This window comes from Sarcophilus harrisii, chromosome 3, assembly GCF_902635505.1.
Source record: "Sarcophilus harrisii chromosome 3, mSarHar1.11, whole genome shotgun sequence".
NCBI lineage: Eukaryota > Metazoa > Chordata > Mammalia > Dasyuromorphia > Dasyuridae > Sarcophilus > Sarcophilus harrisii.
Window position 1 is genome coordinate 8,985,153 of NC_045428.1, and position 19,368 is coordinate 9,004,520.

General features: G+C 55.7%; 1 protein-coding gene across 1 annotated transcript in view; it reads right to left on the reverse strand.

Moving 5' to 3' along the window:
• Positions 1-221: 221 nt before the first annotated feature.
• MROH2A (maestro heat like repeat family member 2A) overlaps positions 222-19,368 on the reverse strand; it is a 49,950-nt gene continuing 30,803 nt past the window's right edge. Inside the window, exons 26-40 of the mRNA XM_031961106.1 lie at positions 18,801-18,924; positions 16,559-16,674; positions 14,285-14,437; positions 14,008-14,162; positions 12,601-12,772; positions 12,090-12,283; positions 10,163-10,300; positions 9,259-9,373; positions 8,154-8,300; positions 7,903-8,085; positions 7,200-7,352; positions 5,401-5,529; positions 2,502-2,604; positions 1,860-1,925; positions 222-1,254 (exon numbers count right to left, since the gene is read on the reverse strand). Coding sequence (XP_031816966.1) covers positions 1,109-1,254; positions 1,860-1,925; positions 2,502-2,604; positions 5,401-5,529; positions 7,200-7,352; positions 7,903-8,085; positions 8,154-8,300; positions 9,259-9,373; positions 10,163-10,300; positions 12,090-12,283; positions 12,601-12,772; positions 14,008-14,162; positions 14,285-14,437; positions 16,559-16,674; positions 18,801-18,924 — 2,094 coding nt within the window. The 3' untranslated portion in view covers positions 222-1,108. The remainder of the gene's footprint in view (positions 1,255-1,859; positions 1,926-2,501; positions 2,605-5,400; positions 5,530-7,199; positions 7,353-7,902; positions 8,086-8,153; positions 8,301-9,258; positions 9,374-10,162; positions 10,301-12,089; positions 12,284-12,600; positions 12,773-14,007; positions 14,163-14,284; positions 14,438-16,558; positions 16,675-18,800; positions 18,925-19,368) is intronic.

A 19,368-nucleotide genomic window follows, 5' to 3' on the forward strand; every position in this document is an offset into this window, starting at 1 on the left:
GAGAGCATCTCAAGACATTGAGGGGGAGGTTATATGAGTGAAAGTATTTTGTAGGTTTGGCAGTTGTCAATGGTGTAAAATTACCCATGCATATAACTTGTAAGTAAAAAGCTATTAAAAAAAAAGAAAGTATTTTGTAAAATAATGTTTCATAAGCAGGTAATTCAGTATCAAACCATGTTTAGTCATTGACAAATGGGCTGGATGGTTTTGGAAAAGGAGGCCAGACAGGATCAAAGAAAGAAACTTTATTATAATCCACAAAGAATAAAAACAAAGAAGCAGTTTCAATACCAAGAAAGATACTGGAGTGGAGCCCTACAGTTCAGATAAAACTGGACACAACTTCTTTTTGTCCCTCCCAAGATGGAGGTTGATGGGACTCATGTTCCAGAGGCCCAAGAAAGATCCAGAAAATCCCTATCAGATATGGGCAGCTCAGACCTTAAGGACTTTGGCAGCTGTGGGCAGGGGTCTTTCTGCCCAGGTCCCCAGTCGGCTAACCAAAAAGTTCGGCTTGCCAAAATTATGAACTGGCCTGAGTTGGTCCCAGGGTGAGCCAGATAGCCAACCATGGCCCTCTGAGGTAGAAATTAGCCCAGGGTCTCCCCAGTCAAGGAGAGTCCTATCAGCCAAAGTTCCTGAGTCTTCCTTCAAGGTCAAGACTGGGGAGTCCCCCTGTAGTTATTCCAATTGGAAGATTAAAATCTCAGACCAAGAGATTTTGGACCTTGGAGGCCAAGGCCTCAAGTGCCTTGAGGAAGAGAACAAGGAGGAAAATGATAAGGGAGAAAAAAGAAGTAAAGAAGAAAACGGGGTAAAAGAAATTTCTAACGGGAGACGTTTGTCTTTGTCCCTCCAGAGACTCTGCTGTCCGTGGGAAGACTTGTCACCTCTGCATTCCCATCCATCCTTGTCTATCCCCCTCCTTGCCGGAGCGGTAACAGCTGCCCTTCAGGGGGCACCGAGGTGCCCGCCTTCCCTGAGCACCACAGTCTGTGCCGGCCCCTGGCTTGGCTTTCTGGAATGGTGACCGGCCAGCTCCCCGAGCCCTGCGTCTGCCCCGTTCATGAGCATTCCCAGGAGGGAGCAGGGAGGAGCCCAGCAGCTAGGTCTCTGAGGGAGCGGGCCTCCTGGCCAGAGCCACGGACATATTCCCACTCTCCTGCTGCTCCCTGCGCCGCAAGAGGGTCAGTGTCTCCTTGGCTGCGTCCTGGACTATGAGCTCAGGGTCCATCTGGAGCACTTCAAGACCTGAGAGTGAATGAGAGGAGATAATCTGCAAGCTGGGGAAAGCTGCACCAAGAAACCTTCCAGTACCCGGCCTGGGGGCCTGGGGGTCTGGGGGCCTGGAGGTCTGGGGGTTTGGAGGCCTGAGGGTCTGGGGGCCCTGGGGCCTGGGGGTCTGGAGGCCTGGAGGTCTGGGGGTTTGGAGGCCTGAGGGTCTGGGGGCCCTGGGGCCTGGGGGTCTGGAGGCCTGGAGGTCTGGGGGTTTGGAGGCCTGAGGGTCTGGGGGCCTGGAGGCCTGGGGGTTTGGAGGCCTGAAGGTCTGGGGGCCTGGAGGCCTGGGGGCCTTGGGGCCCGGGGGTCTGGGGGCCTGGAGGTCTGGGGGTTTGGAGGCCTGGAGGTCTGGGGGTCTGGGAGCCTGGGGCCTGGGGGTCTGGGGGTCTGGAGGCCTAGGTCTGAGCAAAAGCTTAGAATGCTTGGCCTCCACTGGAGCCTCTGGGCTCCTGAGTACCTGCCTCCATCTGCCCACCCACCCTCCACAGAGCTCCTTGGGATGGGGAGGAGGGACACCTTCTCCATGGTGCTGGAGAGCCAACCAGCCCAAGTCCTCTACAAGGTCAGAGGGGACTTACATTGACCCAGGCGCTCCATGTCCATCTCCCCCAGGTTCAAGGAGACCCCCTGCTCCAGAACGTACCCTGCAGTGGCAAGAGATGAGAAGTTTCCTAGAGCTCTCCACTCCCTGCCCAGCCCACATCATCACCCTCATCCCGGGGACTGGCACTCAGAAGGACCGTACGTACAGCATCTCATCTGAGCCTCCCCACCCTGAGAAGCGGGTGCCATTCTTGTCCCCATGATGAGGACACAGGCCAGGAGGTGGAGCACCTTGCCCAGAGTCACACAGGGGGCTCCTGATCCCCAGCCCGGCCCTCCAACAGTGTATCAGGCTGGATGACAAGTCATCTCCAGGGGCACCACTAGAGCGGACACGAGGAAGGAGAAGAGATCTGACGAGGAGGAGGATGCGAACAACTGACTCTGGGCCTTGGGGCAGTCAGGGAGGCTTCCCCCAAAAAGCACCAGGGTCAGCAGGAGAAAGGGGAACTGAGGCAGGTCAGGCCAGACGTGGGCGCTCACTGGCTGCGGGAGCTGGGCAAGGCCCCAGTGTGAGCCTTACAAGGGCCGCAGCGTCGCCCTGAACAGAAGGGCTTGCACGAGGCCCGAGAACTGGCAGTGCTTGGGCCACTCCACAATGGCCCCTGCCAGCTCACCGGTAAAGGTGCAGGCCGCCGCCTTAATCCTGGCCCACTCGCTGTCGTAGTAGGAGATGGCTTCTGCACAAAAGGTGTCCAGGAGATCAGGGTCTTTCCTGGCCTGGAGAAGGAAAGGACAAAGGGCAGAGGTTAGCACAGGAGAACCCACAATGTCCTGAGCCCCCGTACTCGGCAAAGTTCTCCCTCAGGAGCCATCCTCCCTCAGCCCCTCCAGAGGGCTCCCAAGAAGGGAAGCCCCTCACAGCCAGAAGTCAGTCACCAATCCCAGGCTCCATCAGATCTGGTCCACCTTGAAGGTGGTGAGAGTCTGTGCCCGACACTGTAGGTCTTCCTAGGGGCCAGTGGGGTTCCAGAGCAGCCTGCAAGGACCCCCTCATAGGGCACGCCGGTAGGGGAAGGAGCCAGGCTGGCTAAATCACAAGAAGGAAAAAGACCTTCCTTTGAACCCCTGCCCCACAAAGATGGCGTCCATGAGGGAGAAAGCTTAGGACCTCGTCAAGTCACATGGATTAGCTGAGCGGGAATGGAAATTCGGACCAAGTGAAAGGCCCAGGGAAGCTTAACCTGGGGAAGGGAAGGCTCAACACCATCAACTAAGCATCAGGGGTGTCCAGGATGCCAAACGGCAATGGAGATAACAAGAAAAGAGCAGGGAGCTCCTGGCCTCGAGCGTCCAGTCCCCAGGCAACACAATATCTACATCCTGAGGGGTCCGGTTGGGGAAAAGAGAACATACAATATGGGAAATCAAGTCAGGCTTCTGAAAGGAGGAGGCGTCTAATCTGAGCCTTCCCAGAAGGGCCAGAATTCTGGGCTGATGAGAAAGCCAGCAAAGGGTCGAGGGGACACCCTGCACAGAGACCTGGTGGCACTGAGGGTAGGCCAAATTTTGGGGGGACCTTGGATGAAATCTGGGGCACATGAAGGGGGATCACAGGTAAAAGTCATTCTGGAGGCAGACGGTGGCGCTTCAAAGGCCAGAGTTAACAGGAAGTCAGTGAAGCTCTGTGAGTGAGGAAGCGACTTGTGATTCAGGAGGGGGCCTTGGGCAGGTGTGTGGAGGCTGGAGTGGAGCAGGAGACACCAAGAACATGGAGGCTAATTAGAAAGTCATTTCAATGGTCTTGGTGGGAGCTGAAGCAGGGTCCGAACTAGGGGTGACCCTATGAGTGGAGAGAAGGGGACCCGGCTGTGAGTCACGATGGCTAAGATTGGTACGACAATGAGATGGGCGGGGTAAGAGACCAAACATGATTCTGGGCTTGATGGGGTGTCTGGAAAGATGGTGGAATCCTTGACAGAAATGGGGAGAGGCTGAGCGTGATATAGATTAAGCAGCTGCTGAGCTCCATCCTTCTTGGCAGATTCTAGCGCGCTAAGTTGTATCTCTCCAGGAAAATGTGAGCTCCTTAATACGGGAAATGCTCATTTTCTCACCTTTCTTTGTCTTCTTGGAGCTTAGCGCCATGCCTGGCACACAGCAGGCACTTAATAAATGCGAGTTTAACTCGTTGGCTGCTATATAAGTTAATGTCTTCAGCCAGCCCATATGCCTTGTGGACTCCATGGATTCACTGCCCGTAAACCTGCACAGACCGTACCGACTAGACATCTGTGGTGGTCCCAGGCTTCTGTTACGGTGGCCACCAAGTCCTCACCTGAAGCCCTTGCAGCGTCCAGAGTACTGCACTCAGAAGCGACCTCAGCCACCATCCGGGCCCATGACTGAGACCAGTTCCCAAAACTATACACCCAGCAAGTGCCTGAAAACGTCCAGGGAGGAAGAGGAACTCCCATCTTCACTTCCGAGGTGCCCCCCCCACTGCTCCTGGACAACAGAGTAATTCCTCTTCCACATGACCGCTATCAACATGTCCCCCAAGTCTTCTCTCATCCACATTAAACACTTCCAGCTCCCTTGAGCCAATCTACCTACAGCTTGAACTCAAAGCCTTCCATTGACCTGTTCATCTTCCTTTGCAGCTTAGCAAAGTGTTTCTTAGAATGTGGTCCCCAGAATTAACCACAGAACCCCACCTGCAACCAGATCATAACAGGGTCCGGCGCAACCAGCTCCCCCTTGGACAGGATGTCTCTCCTCCCTTACCGCTACCAGAGGTCACATTTCCTTTCTTGATTTCCATCTCACAGCTCAGCCCCTAGCAAGCCTGCACTCTGCTAACCCCACCATCTTCTCTGGACAAACTGTGGTTGAGACCTCCTCTGCCTTGTGGTTATGAAGTTGTTTTTCTTAAAAACCCACATGTAAACTACATTTATTATCTCTGAATTCCATTTTACTAAATTCAATCTGATCAATTCTAAGACTAGAATCAAGAATTTTTAAAATTTATCTAATTAACAAAAATTGATCTTTTTCCCCTTTTAAATAAAAAAGAAAACCCTCATAACAAATATATGTGTGTATGTATACATACATATATTTATATACATGTATATAAATATATATTTTATATACATGCCTACAGAGAAAGAGGTGGGAGAGAGTGAGAAAGAGAGAAACAGAGAGAGGGAGAGAGGGAAGGAAGGAAGGAGAGAGGGAGAAGGAAGGAAGGAACGAGAGAGAGGAGGAGGAAGGGAAAGAGTAAGGAAGAGAGAGATTCTTTCCACATCACAGGAGTTAGAAGTATGACACCTCTGCAATTTTGAAAATCCATATAAACTTTTCTGGCTTCCATAAAAGAAGAGATCTTTCTTTTTCTTCTATAGGATCTTATTGTACAACTTGTAGCCATATTGTCGATGCTATCCATGTATCTGATGCATTTCTTAGTTTTTAAACTCTTCCTGCCATCTGCTGGGCTTCCCTTGTCCTCTGGGGCTTCTGCCACCAATCCCTGCCTATTCTCTGGCCCCCCCTGAGAATCCTACTTACCAGGTAGCTGCACATTTCCATCTGGAAGAGGCTCAGGTCAGTGCCTTGGTTGACAAACTTCTCTAAGGAGACTTGCAGCTTCCTCCAGCCCCAGAAGGGAATGCACAAGCAAATGGTGACTTCACAGGCCTGGAGAGGGAGACATCCTGTCAAGGCCGGAGCATCCCAATTCCTGGCCTCATTGGCCAGGTGGGAAGCAAAGGTGGAGCTGAAGCTTCCCCCGTCTCTGGGCACGAGCTGTCAGACTCCAGGAAGGTACGGGGCCGGGGCCAACACTAGCCTCTGCTCGCCCCCGCCAGAGCCGAGACAAAAGGGCTGCAGTTTAAGGCAGGGCATCATGGAGAAGGAGACCCAAACTCCACAAGTCTAACCCTTTAAAATATATTTAATCACTGAATTTCCATATAATTGGCTTCTCAACAATCCTAGGCTATTTCAAGTTATACATTTAGAGATTGAGAAAGCGCCGGGAGGCCACAAAATTTGGCCACGGATCCTACTTTCTAAGGCAGCTGCTTCAACCCCCTCCCTCCTAGACTGGCCCCCAAATATGACGCCATCTTGGAGGCCCCAGGCCCTCTCCACTCCAACAAGAGTCACTCAAGGAGGGTTCTGGCCTCCAAAGGAAGCCGACCCCATGGCACGAGATCACTGTAGGCTGTGTCCTGTCAATGAAGACCAGAAGCTCCCGGGCTCAATCACACTCCAGGGCCCTGAGCCAACAACCGTAGAGGAGGGGAGGGGGAGACTCGTGGGAGAAGGGAGGGCCTGCCCCCAAGATCACAGGGCAAGTGCACAATGACGGACAGGCCACCCGCTGACCATGACAACGGGAAGCCTTTGTCAGGCTTTGGCCTGGGAGATGATCCACTTTTCAGTCCAAATCTCTCATTTAATCAGTGGAAGAAACTTCTTGGGGGAAGAAGCAAACTTTAGCAACGAAGCCAGTGTCCCCTCATCTAGAGAGTCTGGCCCAGGATCCCATGGTCAGGAAGTGTGAGAAGCAGGACTTAAACCCAGGGGTCTTCCTGACTCCTCTAACCACCAAGCAATACTTTATTGTCATCAATGTAAATATGCAATAAATTGTGTATGGTATATCACATAATGTAGCTATAGCTGACAAATGATTACCGTGCATTAGTAAATGGAATATCAATATGTTAGCCATGATCCTCTAATATTTCCTTAACTGTATTAGTATTCTTAATATAATGTGTTGTAATAACAATATTGTGCTTATGTGCTTTAGATGCTATAATAATATGAAATATGTATTTAATATAAATGTGTTAAAGCCAGTCAGTGGAATCTTTTGATTGGGATCTGCAGGATGTTTTAAGGGAGGCCCCTCAGGGAGGCTCCAGTCCAGACTCTTCTTAAGCTGAGAATCAGAAGATCGGAGTTGATCAGTCAGTCAGTAACCTTCATTAAGCACCTTGGCTCGTGGCTCTAGAGCTAGAAGGACTTGGAGGCCATTGAGTCCTACCCCTTCATCTCCCAGACAAAAGACACCCCCTCGGCTCTAGCAGAAGGGTTCTGGGGTGACTGTGTGTGAGACCTCCTCTGCCTTGTGGTTGTGAAGTTTTTTTTTTTTTAAACCCACATGTAAACTCCATTTATTGCCTCCAAATTCCATTTTACTAAATTCAATCTGATCAGTTCTAGACTAGCAAGAATTTCTAATTTATCTAATTAACAAAAATTGACCTTTTCCCCTTTCCCTTCCCACAGTGGGCTGATTTCCTCTCGTTCTCTGTATGGCAGAGTCCCTGGGGGCAGGTGGGGGGGCGGCTCACCTTGGCCACTTCCGGGCAAGGGTCCTGCAAGTGGAGAATGAGGGGGATCCAGCTCTTCCTGACCTCCATGGCGAAGAAGTCCTTCTTCTTCCCGGCCCAGACGGCGAGCTTCCCAAACAGGATGATGGCGTGCAGGCGAAGCATCTCGTTCTCCTGCAGCCCAAAGAGCCGGACGAAGGCTGAGACCTCCCCTCTGCCCACAGACACCCGGATCCTGCTGAGGACTGGAGTCTATTCAGCACCACCTTAGTGAGCACCCCCAGGTGCTCCCCCCCCTGGCAGAAACGGGGCCGTCCTGCCCTCGAGGAGCTTTTATCTCCCAGAGGTGGGCACCAGAGTGGGCACATATACACCGAGCTTCACCCAGGATGACCAATAACAACGGGAGGGCTCCCTGCCCCCAGAAACGTGGCTGCAGCCTCCCGAGGTGGCGCCTGTGTCCGGGCCACCCGAGCTGGAGGGCTCTTGCCGGGCACACCTTGCCCTCTCCCGACACTGTACAGCAACAATCCCTGCCCCCACCATGGCCTCCCTCACACACTCTGGGCCCAGGGCTCTCACCAGGGCTCCCTGAATGCCCACTGCCCTTTGGGGAAAGGCCGGGGGCATGGGCATCTGCCCTGCTCCCTCCCCCCTTGTGCCCATCCCCATAATGGGGGCCACGGGAGGCAGGGAGGGCTGGACCCTGCCCAGGCCGACTCACGTCATCAAAGAAGGCCCTGCACTGCATGGAGATGACCTCGAAGGAGGAGCCCAGGTCCTCCTCACCCATCAGCCCCAGCACCTTGGACAGCGCCACCATGGTCTCCGAGATCACCTGGGTGCTGATGGGGTCGCACAGTGAGCAGAGCAGCTTCTTCAGGAGCAGCTTCCGGTAGTGCCTCACCTGGCAGAGACAGAGCGTGGAGTCCCCGCCTGCCCGCCCAGCGCCCGGCCCCGCCGCGCCCCCCTCACCTTGCTGGGAGCCCCGATGGCCAGGTTGCCCAGGGCCCGGATGGACAGCAGGCGCAGGGTGCTGTGCACGTGGCTGGCCCCCTTGGCCAGCTTCAGGACCGTGGACTTCAGCATCTTCTTTTTGTAGAGAATCGGGTCACACATGAGCTAGAACGAGAAGGTTCCGGAAGAGGGGTCAGGGTCCCCATGTTCCTGGGGGAAGTGGTGGCCCCGGGAGAGGTGCCCCGTCAGTGACTAATCCTCGTGTCTGCAGAGGGCCCTCGGGTTCCGTTTCCTCTAAACCCCACTCTGGGCGGCCTCCAGCCCAGAGCCTGGCACGGAGGGGCTGCCGGATCAGTGCCTGGGGATTGGCTGAAAGTCTCGGCCTGAGCCAAGCGCAAAATCAACTTCAAGGAAGGAGGATCAGTTGCCCCATGTTTTGGCCACCCTGGAGATCTGGCCAGGTTTCCTCCCCAACCCGGCACCCAAAGCCGGGTCTCCAGAAGGTGATTGTTTTTAAATCTCAGTCTCCCATCACTGCTCTCTGGGAGCAAGGCAGGGGAAAGGGAGTGCCCAGTGGCACGTGAGCAGGGTCCAGAGCCCTGCCCCCAGGAGCCCCTCACTGGCTGGGAAGAGGGAAGCTGGAGGCCGGGCCGGGGGGGGGGGGGAAGTGCTGGGCTGTTAGGTGCTGGGTTAGGAGCCCCATGACTGGCGGACAAAGGGATGCCGGCCCAAGACTCATCAGTAAAGTAATTACACGCTCCTGGGGTCAAAGCGCACACACCCTCACATCCAGGAGCTGCCCTCAGCATCTCTGCCAGCACACGGGCAGAATGCCAACTGCCAACGAGCCGCTGGACACGGAGCCAGGCCGGGGACCTCACCTAGGGGCACCTACGGGCACTGCCCTCGGCTGCCCGCAGCACACAGGCAGAGCCCAGGCCGGTGACCTCACCTATGGGCCCTCCCCTCGGCTGCCCGCAGCACACAGGCAGAGCCACAAGTGCTAGCAAGGCCATACAGAGGAAGAGGAGGGGGGCCCCTCAGCCTCCCAGAGGCAGCCAGGCTCCGGAGGGCTGATGGGGCTCCCGCACGCAGCCCAGCCTCCAGCCCCCGCGGTGCTCACCTCGATGAAGAAGGCCGTGCTGCTGAGACGCCAGGAGAGGAATTCGGAGTCCAAGCCCGAGAGCAGCAGCTGCGCGAACCTCTGGCTGTAGGGGCTGACGTGGAGGATCATGGTCCTGGGGAAGGCGAGAGGGCCAGACGCAGGCTAGGGGTGCACGCTGGCCCTCCCGGCCCCACAAGGCCTGAGCACCCCTGACAATCCAGCTTCTCACCACCTGGCTTCCCACCTCCACGCCTTTGCCACTGAACGCCTTCCCTCTTCACACACACCTCTAAGAAGCCTCCTTTCAGACACTGTTCAAGCTTCTCCTGAAAGCTTGTCCTGAACCCCCCCCCAGCTGTTGCAGCCCCCCCCCCACTTCTCTTGTGTCTGTTCAGTGCCCAGGGGAGTCTCCTCCAGCTCACATCGGAGCTTCTGGGGGCAGGACAAGCTCACTTTTGCCTTTGTCTCTCCAGCTCCTACAACAGTGCCTGGCACACAGTAGGTGCTTAATTTGTGGCAGCCACTTAGCCGATTGACTCTAATAAGCAATCTCTGTGCCTCATTCCTAGGACTTCGGGTCTAGAGAAGGGCCGGGAGGTGCTGCCGGACATGCTGGGCTGGGTGCTGAGCTCAAAGCTAGTAGGACCCAGAATAAATCCTACCGGACACTTGCTGTCACTTAAACTCTGACTCAGTTTCCCCTCTGTTCCTGGGGAGGCTACTCCCTGCCCAACTCGCCTCACAAGGGCCTCCCCCCAGAGAGGGAAGGGCTGTGGAAAGGGGTTGGCTTCCCTGCACCCCGGGGACTCTCCCCGGATGGCAGCCATCCCTTCAGCCCGAGGCCGCCTGCAGAAGCCAGGCCCAGAGGCCCCCTTGGCCTCCCCACCCTCGGCCCCCTACGAAGCACAGCGGCCCCGGCTACCTGGCCAGGAGACACACTCCGTCGATGTGCGTCCTGGGGTCCTCCAGGAGGGTCCACACCCCCTGACTCACCAAGCTGTCCATCATCTCCTCACTCCCGGCCCGACTCAGCACACCCTGCAGGGTTTTGATGGTGAGTCTGGGGAAGAGAAGTGGCCGTTGGGGCAATGGGCGTTTCTCCAGTGCCTACAACGTGGCACTAAGTGCCAGGAGCCAGGAAGGGGCCAAAGCTGAACCCCACTCAAGGACACACAGAGCAAGCGACAGGGGCCCAAATGGGCCTGGGGAAGGCCCAGAACTCTGAGGGCGGGGGAGGGGGATTCCAGGGGGGACGGAGGAGGGGAAGGGGACGTTTCAGCAAGGAGACGCAGCCCGAGAAAAGGGCTGAGGGACGGAAGGTCTCGTTTGTGTGGGGGGGGTGGGGGGGCAGGAAGGCCGGCCTCGCGGCATGGGAATGTGCATGGAGGACAGCCAGCTGTGAGCCCCGACAGGGCTGATGGGTTAGAAGGGCTTTCAAGGCCAAAGAGACCATTTCATATTTGCTCCAGGCAGTAGGGAGCCAGAGAGGTTTAGTGAGCAGGGAGGTTAGAGTTAGAATATTAGTGGGGAAGGGGCCCGAGACACATCTGGCCCAGTTTCTGACTCGGTGGGACAATCTTGCCCCAGCTGCTCCTTCCTTATTGTGAGGGAGCTCACTATTTTCTCAGGAATATAATCCATTTTTTTAAAGAGCTTCCTTGCACTGAACTGTAATGTGAGCCCCTCCCCTGCCCCCCGATTTCCATGCCCTGCTCCTGGTTCTGCCTCCTGGTGCCGGGCAGTGGCAAGCACACCATGGGGCACTTCTGCCATGTGCCTGCCTCAGTCTCCTCATCTGTAAAAGGAGGGGGCTGGACTCACTGGCCCACGAGGTCCCTGCCAGCTGTGACTGATTGGGGGATTTCACTGAGCCCTTCATTTTACCCTCTATAAAACTGGGACACTGGGCCTGGGCTCCCTAATGCTCCCAGCTGTCCTTCCCTTAGGAAGCCTTCAATGCGCCTCCCGGCCCCAAGGGATAATAGTGAGCCTCCCGGCCCCAGGGTCCGCTGCCTTTCCTACAGCAGGACTCTTCTTCATTCCCGACCACCACCCGCACTGACGCCTCCAGCCTCTCCCCGCAAACGGCCTCCACACCCCATGGGCCAGCCTGACGCTCCCGGGGCCCCCGAGGGCCTCTGGGGCAGAGCTTGCCTCCACCGCCCTCCCGGGTGCCCCTCCCGGCCTCGCTGTCACTCCGGGCCTCAGCCCCTAGTGCCTGGAACGCCAGCTTTCCTAGTGCTGCTCGCTGTGTCCCGGGGGGGAGCGGGTGGGGGGGGGGGGGGGGGGGGCCCCCCCCCCCCCCCCCCCCCCCGCCCCCCCCCCGGGCCCCCCCCCCCCCCCCCCCTCCTGCCTCGGGAGCCTCGGGCCGGAGCGAGGGCCGCCCCCTGTGGCCAGTTTACCGAGTGACGGAGGGGGCAGAAGCCCCCCGGCCTCCTCCGAACCTTAGGGGGCCTCGGGCTCCTGGAGCGGGAGCTCACGGGCCAGGAACCGCCCGTATTGGCGGGACTGAGACTCCAACTGGAGTTTGGAACTCGGGGCATCGCTAACTAGAATTAACGGCCCTCCGCGGGTCAGTCCGAAGCCCCGGTCCCAGCCTCAGCCCCTGCCTCCGCCCGTCCGTCCGCACCCTCAGCCTCGGGGAGGTCAGCCTCAGCCTCCGCCCCGCCTCAGCCCCAGCCTCAGCCTCCTCCCGAAGCCTCTGCGGGTCAGTCCGCAGCTTCAGCCCCCGCCTCCGCCCGCAGCCCCCGCCCCCGCCCCCGCCTCCGCCCACAGCCCCGGTCCCAGCCCCCGCCCCTGCCTCGGCCCCCAGCCTCCGCCCGGCCTCAGCGGGCCAGCCGCGGCACTACCTCCGGGGCGTGATCTTGTTCTGCAGGTTGCCGGTCTGGATGACCCCCCAGGTGTCGGGGGGCAGCGCCGCCTGCCAGGGCCCCGAGCTGCTGCTCAGCTCCTGGAGCACGGTGCACGACAGCTCCGGGAAGATGTCCTGGAGCTTCTCCCGGCTGTCCATGGCCATGGTGATCTTGTGGAGGGCGCACACGGCCTGCGGACGGAGAGCGTCCCCGCGTCCCGGCCCCCGCCCCCCGCTGGACGGCCCCCGGCCCCCCCCCGCCCCAGCAAGAGGCTCCCGGCTCCCCCCCCCCCCCCGCCCCAGCAAGAGGCTCCCAGCTCACCCCCGCCCAACCAGGCGGCTCCTGGCCCACCCCCGCCCCTCTGGGAGGCTCCCAGCTCACCCCCACCCCACTGAGCGGTTCCCAAAGTTGGCCCCCAAGGGCTGAGCAGCTTCCCCCTCCACCCCACGAGGCTGCTCCCAGCCCTCCCCCGCCCCCACCCCAGCCAGCGGCTCCCGGCCCAGCCCACGGGGCGCTCACCGTGATGGGGTCCCACAGCAGCCAGGCGCCAGATGTCCTTTTTGGAGGTGGGGCTGCTCCGGGGAGCTTTCTTCACCTGGATCCTGGCCATCAGAGCCTGGAGGATCTTTCGAGCAAAAGTAGCATCTTCTGCCAATGCTTCCCACAACTCGGTGATGTTACTGTAAAGGAAACATCAGTGGCTCCCTATGGCCAGCTGAGTTCTGTCTGGCATTCAGAGCCTTCCACGGATCAAGACTACCCCAGCTCCATCTCACACCCTCCCCTTGACACCCTCTCGTCCAGCCCAACCGGACCGGGCCAATGCGCCGGTCCCCCGGGTAGCCGGAGCCCCGGAACAGAGCCTGGGCTGGAGTCAGGAAGGCCCCGAGTCCAAAGTCGGCCTTGGACACTCGCGGGCTGGTCAATTTAACCTTATCTGCCTCAGTTGCCTCAACTGTAAAATGGGCATGATCACGCCCCCAACCTCCCAGGGTGGTTGTGAGGATCAAATGAGATAAGATACCAGCACATAGTAGGATCTCACCTCTCCCAGTCCCCAAAGTCCAGCTCAGATGGCACCACCTCCATGAAGCCTTCCCTGATCCTCCTTCCCCTTGGACCTTTCCTACAACTTTTCTTTGCCATCTCTCATGCGCCCATGGAGCACCCTCACCCCTCGACAGCAGATTCTAAGTGGGCAGGAACTTAGATCTTAGCCTGGGCCTAGCAAAGTGCTCTGCACACAATAGGTCTTCAGTACATGTCAGGTGAGACCAAGTGAAGTGACATGAAATAAGGGACCCGGCGGAGCCGAGATCTCCCCGAGGGCCGCCTGGGGGCAGAGCCAGGATGCGCTGGGGCCCGCCGGGGTCAGCATCCTAACCCCCCTTCCAAATCTCAACATCTGTGATTGGGCGAATCCCTATCCTGCTGCTCATCACCCGTGGGACTTTGGACAAGACGTTTCAGCCCCGGGGGCTGCGTTCCTCCCCTTTCCACCGATGGGGTGGGACGGGGACCCCGGGGACGGTCTCAAGTGGGGCGGACTGTGAACTCCGGTCAGACGGAAGAGCGGACCCCGAATCCCCGGGATCACGTGGGGGCCGGGTTGGGTTTGGGCCTTCTGGCCGGCCCTCCGCTGCTACTGGAAAGGGCTCCCGGGGAGGAGCTCCCCGTCGGGGCAGGCTGGCCCCTTCTCACTGACTTGCCTAGGGTCACCCAGTCAGGATGTGTCAGAGATGGGACCTGACTCCACCTCTAAGATGGGAATCAATGAAGATTTCCTCCCACCCTATGGTCGTGTAGGTATATTTGCCCCCTGGCTGTCGCTAATAAAAATGGTTCGCTCTGGAGGCGGGACCGAAGGGCGTCGCCAGATCCGGCCCGAGCCGTGGCTCCCAGGCAGGGACCGTACCTGTCCAGAGGCAGCGGCTGCCTCAGGAGGGAGGTAATGACAGTCTCCTGGTAGGAGTGAGCCAGCAAGAGGACAGCTTCCACCAGGGGGCGCCGCACATCTGGATGGAGCACGGAGGGCAGATGGGCCAAGATGGTGCTCAAAATCTCGGGCACCTGGAGAGAGACGCCCCCCGCACCGCGGACGGCCATGCTTCCTGAGCCTCCAGCGGCGCCCTCCCCGGCGCGGGCCCCCCCCCGCCGGGCGGGGCTGCTCCCGGCCCTCCCACCTCCTCTACCTTGTCTTCCAATTCGTGCCCCCGCAGCCTGAGAATGGTGTTGAGCCACGTGACGGCGGCCTTGTCGTGGGCCAGGTTGGTGGCCCCCAGGCTCTCGCAGGTGCTCTGCAGGAGGATGAGGAGCTCTTCCCAGCGCACCTCCTTGCTGATCACCTGGAGCAAAGCAGGCCCCTCCCGACCAGAGGCCGAGACGGAGGCCGAGGGACCTCCTTAGCCTCCCAGGCCTGCAGGGGGAGCCCGAGTCTGGGGGTATCCCGGAGCAGGGGCTCCCCCTGGGCAGGCCAGCGGGGCTTTTTAATGCCTTTCATTATCCTCGGTGTCCTCTGGAGCCCCACGGATTTTGTTCTCAGACAACTTCCAAGAAGGGGCAGTCGCACAGACTGCATCCGGCTGCCAAAGGGGCCCACGATACAGGAGCCAAGAACCCCCGCAGAGAGGGTCATGGTGGTTCTGAGAGGGCCGCTGGCCCCAGACCCGCTGGGGAAGGTCAGAATCCGGGGGCCGCCAGGAACCCCGGGGGCCGCCCCGAATCCTTACCCTATGGCACAGCCCCAACGAAGGGAAACCAGCTCGGTCCAGACTGGGACGGAGCTCCTCGTGGGCAAGTCTTTCCCAGAATCGGGCCTGCACTGGCAGCTTGTGGCCGGAGCTGCGAGGCCGTGGGCCTTGTGACGGCCCTGCACCTGACTGGAAGCGGCGTGCTACAGCACCGCCTCCTGCCCGTTCTCCCGAGCCTTCTCCTCTCCGGGCTCGACATCCCTGTTCCCTCAACTGATCCTCATACAGCACGGCCCCAGGGCCTTCCTCCGCACTGGGGGCGGTCTATGTACAACCTCTGGTTTTCCCAAGGTTCTTCCTAAAATGTGGCGCCCAGAACTCGGACGCGGCCTGACCGAGGAAGGGACGGGGGCCGCCAGCGCCCTGGATCCGGACGCCGCCCGTTGCCGGCGATCCCGCCGGTCCTCTCGGCCGACGCACCCACGGCTGACTCCTGGAGCCGGCTCAAGCTATGCTTTTCTGCATCCCCACTAGGTGTCGGATGCCCAGTCTAGAAGCGGGCGCCTCACAAGCACGAGAACTGGCTGGGAACAGAGAGCGGCCCCGGTGCCTGGCACCGGGGGTGAAATCCCGGCCAGTGCCCTCCCGGGCCCTCGGCCAGCAGGCCCCTGAGCTCCCCAGAGAGAAGCAAAGTTGGTCATGAGGGAAGAGGGCCAAGAACAGAGAGGGAAAGCAAGGGAAAGCCCTCCCGGGGCTCCCCGCCGGTGTCCCGGCAGCTCGGGAAAGAGCGCAGGACCCGCAGGCGGACTCGAGCACCTGCTGGACGCGCGACCCTTGCCTCAGCTTCCTCGTTGTGAAATGAAGTGATGTGTGTAAAGTGTTGGGTGAACCTGCATGTGCTAAATAAATCCTAACCAGCAACAGCCGTGGTGGCGAGAGTGTGGTGGCGAGAGTGCGGCGGCGGCGGCGGTGGGGATGGCGGCAGTGATGGCAGGAGTAACAGTAATGGGATCGTAGGATAGTCATAGTATTGGTGAGGTGGGGAGGCAATGGGAATTGTAATAGCAATTATCATGGGATAATGAGAGTAACAGTATTGGGGGGTGGCAATAGTGACAGTAATAGCAATCATAGTATTACTGTAGCAGTAATAGCATTAGTGGCGGTGCCGGTGGCGGCAATAGTAACAGTAGCGATAGAAATGGTAAGAGTAGCAGTAAGAGCACTGGTGGGGGCAGGAAGGGTAATCATAGCATAGCACAACTTGTAGTCTAAGGGTGGCAGTGATAGTATTAGTGGTAGGGGTAGCGATGGCAACAGTAACAGCGATAATAGTAATAATGGTAGAGGGAAAAGCAGGAGGAGGAGGAGGAACAGAAGTTTAGTAACGATTATAAATGTAATAGTTGTAGTAGTTGGAATGGGAGGAGGAGGAGGAGGAGGAGGAGGAGTAAGAGGAGGAGGAATGATAGTAGTTGTAATAGTAGGAAGAGTAGGAGTAGTTGTAATAGTAGGAAGAGTAGGAGGAAGAGGGATGGTGGAGGTGGTTGTAGCCGTGGCGGTAACAGCACTAGTGCTGGCAGTCAGTGCCCGTGGCAGGGCCCGTGGTGGTCTTGGGAAGACCAAGGAGCTCACAGTGGGTGCCTCCAGCACACGGGGATGGGGGGAGCTCCAAGCGCTCACAATTAGGCTGAGGGAGGGGGGAATCAGGGTCAGAGGCTCCTAGCACCGGTTCCCACCGGGCCAGACACCCCCAGAGCTCGGGCCTTAAGTCACCTTGGCGATCTTGGAGGACAGGGAGTAAATCTTCTCCATGTCGGTGGTGGTCAGCTCCTCCTTGATGTCCAGCAGCAACTTCTCTGTCACCGTGTCCTGTATGGACCAGGGCCGGGCTGCAATTGGAAAGGACAATGATGGCACCAGATGGCAGGGTCTGCCCCCGGGTGTCCCCACAAAAAGAGGCCTGTTGGGCACATAACTGTCTACAAGGTCTGCGGGTTGCTCCCAGCGGGGCTCTGCCCATCAGCATCCCCTCCCACTCCTGGAATCCCAGGTCCTAGGAGAGGCTCATCTCTCGCTGTCCCTGCTTCCCTAAGTGCTCCACAGGCTCTCTACCTCCCCAAACTCTCCCAATATACTTAGCTGTTATATCCCCCACCCCACCCCCAGGGGAAATAGAAGCTCATGGAGACCAGAGACAGATTCATATTTCTTCTAGCACAGGGCCAAGCACATTATTAGGTGCTTAATTTTTGACTTATTTAGAAACTGCCAAAAATAAATGAGAACAAGAGTTTAATTTACTGAGTTCAATTCTCACGCCAGCAGCCTTGGTCTAATCACCTGCTCCTTTGTGAGTGCCACCATGTTGACTCCATGAGTTTCTTTCGTCTGCCTCTTTTCTCTCTCTCTTCTCTCTCTTTCTCTCTCTCTCTTTCTCTCTTTCTCTCTCTTCCTTTCTCTCTCTCTCTCTCTCTCTCTCTCTCTCTCTTTCTTTCCTTTCTCTCTTCTTCTTTTCTCTCTCCTCTTCTCTCTCTCTCTCTCTCTCTCCTCTCTCTCTCCCTTTCTCTTCTTTCTCTCTTTCTCTCTTCTTTCTCTTCTTATATATATTTATATATATATACTCTTATTTATTACTCATATTATATATATATATATATCATCATATATATCCATCTCTTACTCACTCTCTCTTCTTCTTTTTTTTTATTATTATTTTTCACAAAAACAAACTGTAAAAATAAGCACATGATTTAATCAAAATCCAAGTTAGGGGAGCATGGAATATTTGCTCTGTCAGATCAGTGGATGAAGATCAAACAAGAGATAGAAAGTAGTATGGAATATAAATGGATCTTAATTTAAAAGTTTTTGCCCAAATGAAACCAAAAACCAAAATTAGAACAAGAAAATGGGGGAAATTTTTAAGGCCAGTTTGTCTGATAAAAATCTCATCTCTTAAATAGCTAAAGAATCAAATTTATAAGACTCTTTGTCGCTAATTATATCAAATGGATATGAACAGGCAATATTTAAATTTCAAGTCTATTGATTGGAGAACTAGAATTAAAACAACTCTGCCATACCGCTTCACACCCATAAGTTTGGCTAATATGACAGAAAAGGAAAGTGACAAATGATGCGGAGGATGTGGAAAAATTGAGAAACAAATGGATTGTTGGTGCAACTGTGAACTGATTCAACCAACTGAACTTTGCCAAAGGGGTTTTAACCCTGTTCATACACTTTGACGCAGAAATACAACCACTAGGTCTATATTCCAGAGAAGTTAAAAAAAAAAAAAAGCAAAAAGGAAGAGGACCCTAAGTAAAAAAAAAACAATTAGGAACCTTTTTTGCAACATTTAGAACTGATAATTGAGGGGCAACCATGAATTGGGGAAGGCTGAAGGAAGAGTAGCTTGTATATATGACTGTGATGGAATACTATTGTGCTGTGAGAAATGATGAGCAGGATGCTCAGAAAAATCCGGGAAGACTTAACTGAACGGATGCAAAGAGAACAGAACCAGGAGAATATTATACACAGTAACAGCAAAATTATACAATGACCAACTTTCAATGACTAGTTCTTCTCAGTAATACAATGATTTAAGACAATTCCAAAGGCTTCATGATGAAAAATACTATCTACTGCCAGAGAAAGAACTGATGGGGTCTAAATGAAGAAAAAAAGCATACTTTTTTTTCATGTGCTTAATCTTTCTCTTCCATGACATGACATATATTTTGTATGATTGCACATATGTAAATTATCAAATTGTGGGCCTTCTCAAGAGGGGAAGAAGGAGAGAATTTGAAACTCAAAATTTTTAAAAATTAATGTTAAAAAAATTCACTTATGATTGAAAGGGGGAAATAAAGTCCATTAACTTTATATGTATCTTTTCTCAGGAAGTTCCCTAAGGGTAGGGCCAACTTCCCACAATCCTTTGAATTGTCACTCACCGCCCCCGGAAGCCCAAGCAGAGTTTCAGTGGGTTGATTTCTTGTCTTACCCTGGAGGTCTAAAAGGCAGCAGATGACATCTATGGTGGCCTGTCGGGTCCTTACTTGGGAGTCACAGGTGTGTGGAGCCAGGAGTCCAATCAGAGTGCCAAACTGGCCAGATTTCAGGGGAATCTGTTTTTTAAATAAAGGCAGACAACTGGACTGATTAGAGCCTGTGTGTGTGTGTGTGTGTGTGTGTGTGTGTGTGTGTCTGCCTGCTTATCTCTTGTTTCTCCATCTCTGCCTATCTCTCTGTCTTTGTGACTATCTCTATCTCTGCCTCTGTGTCTTTATCTCTCTCCTCTCTTCTCTCCCTGTATATGTCTCTATCTTTCTCCTCTCTTCTGTCTCTCTCCTCTCTTTATGTCTATCTCTGTCTCTCTCCTCTCTTCTCTCCCTGTCTCTGTCTCTTTTCACTCTGTATCTCTCCTCTCTTCTCTCTCCATATCTCTGTCTCTCTTCCCTCTGTATTTCTGTCTTTCTCTTGCTTTCATTACATTCACCCCCAGGATCACTAGAGAGAGCTCAGTTTGATGCTGGAAAATTAAAGCAGGGGCCATTTCTTCCTCCTCCCTG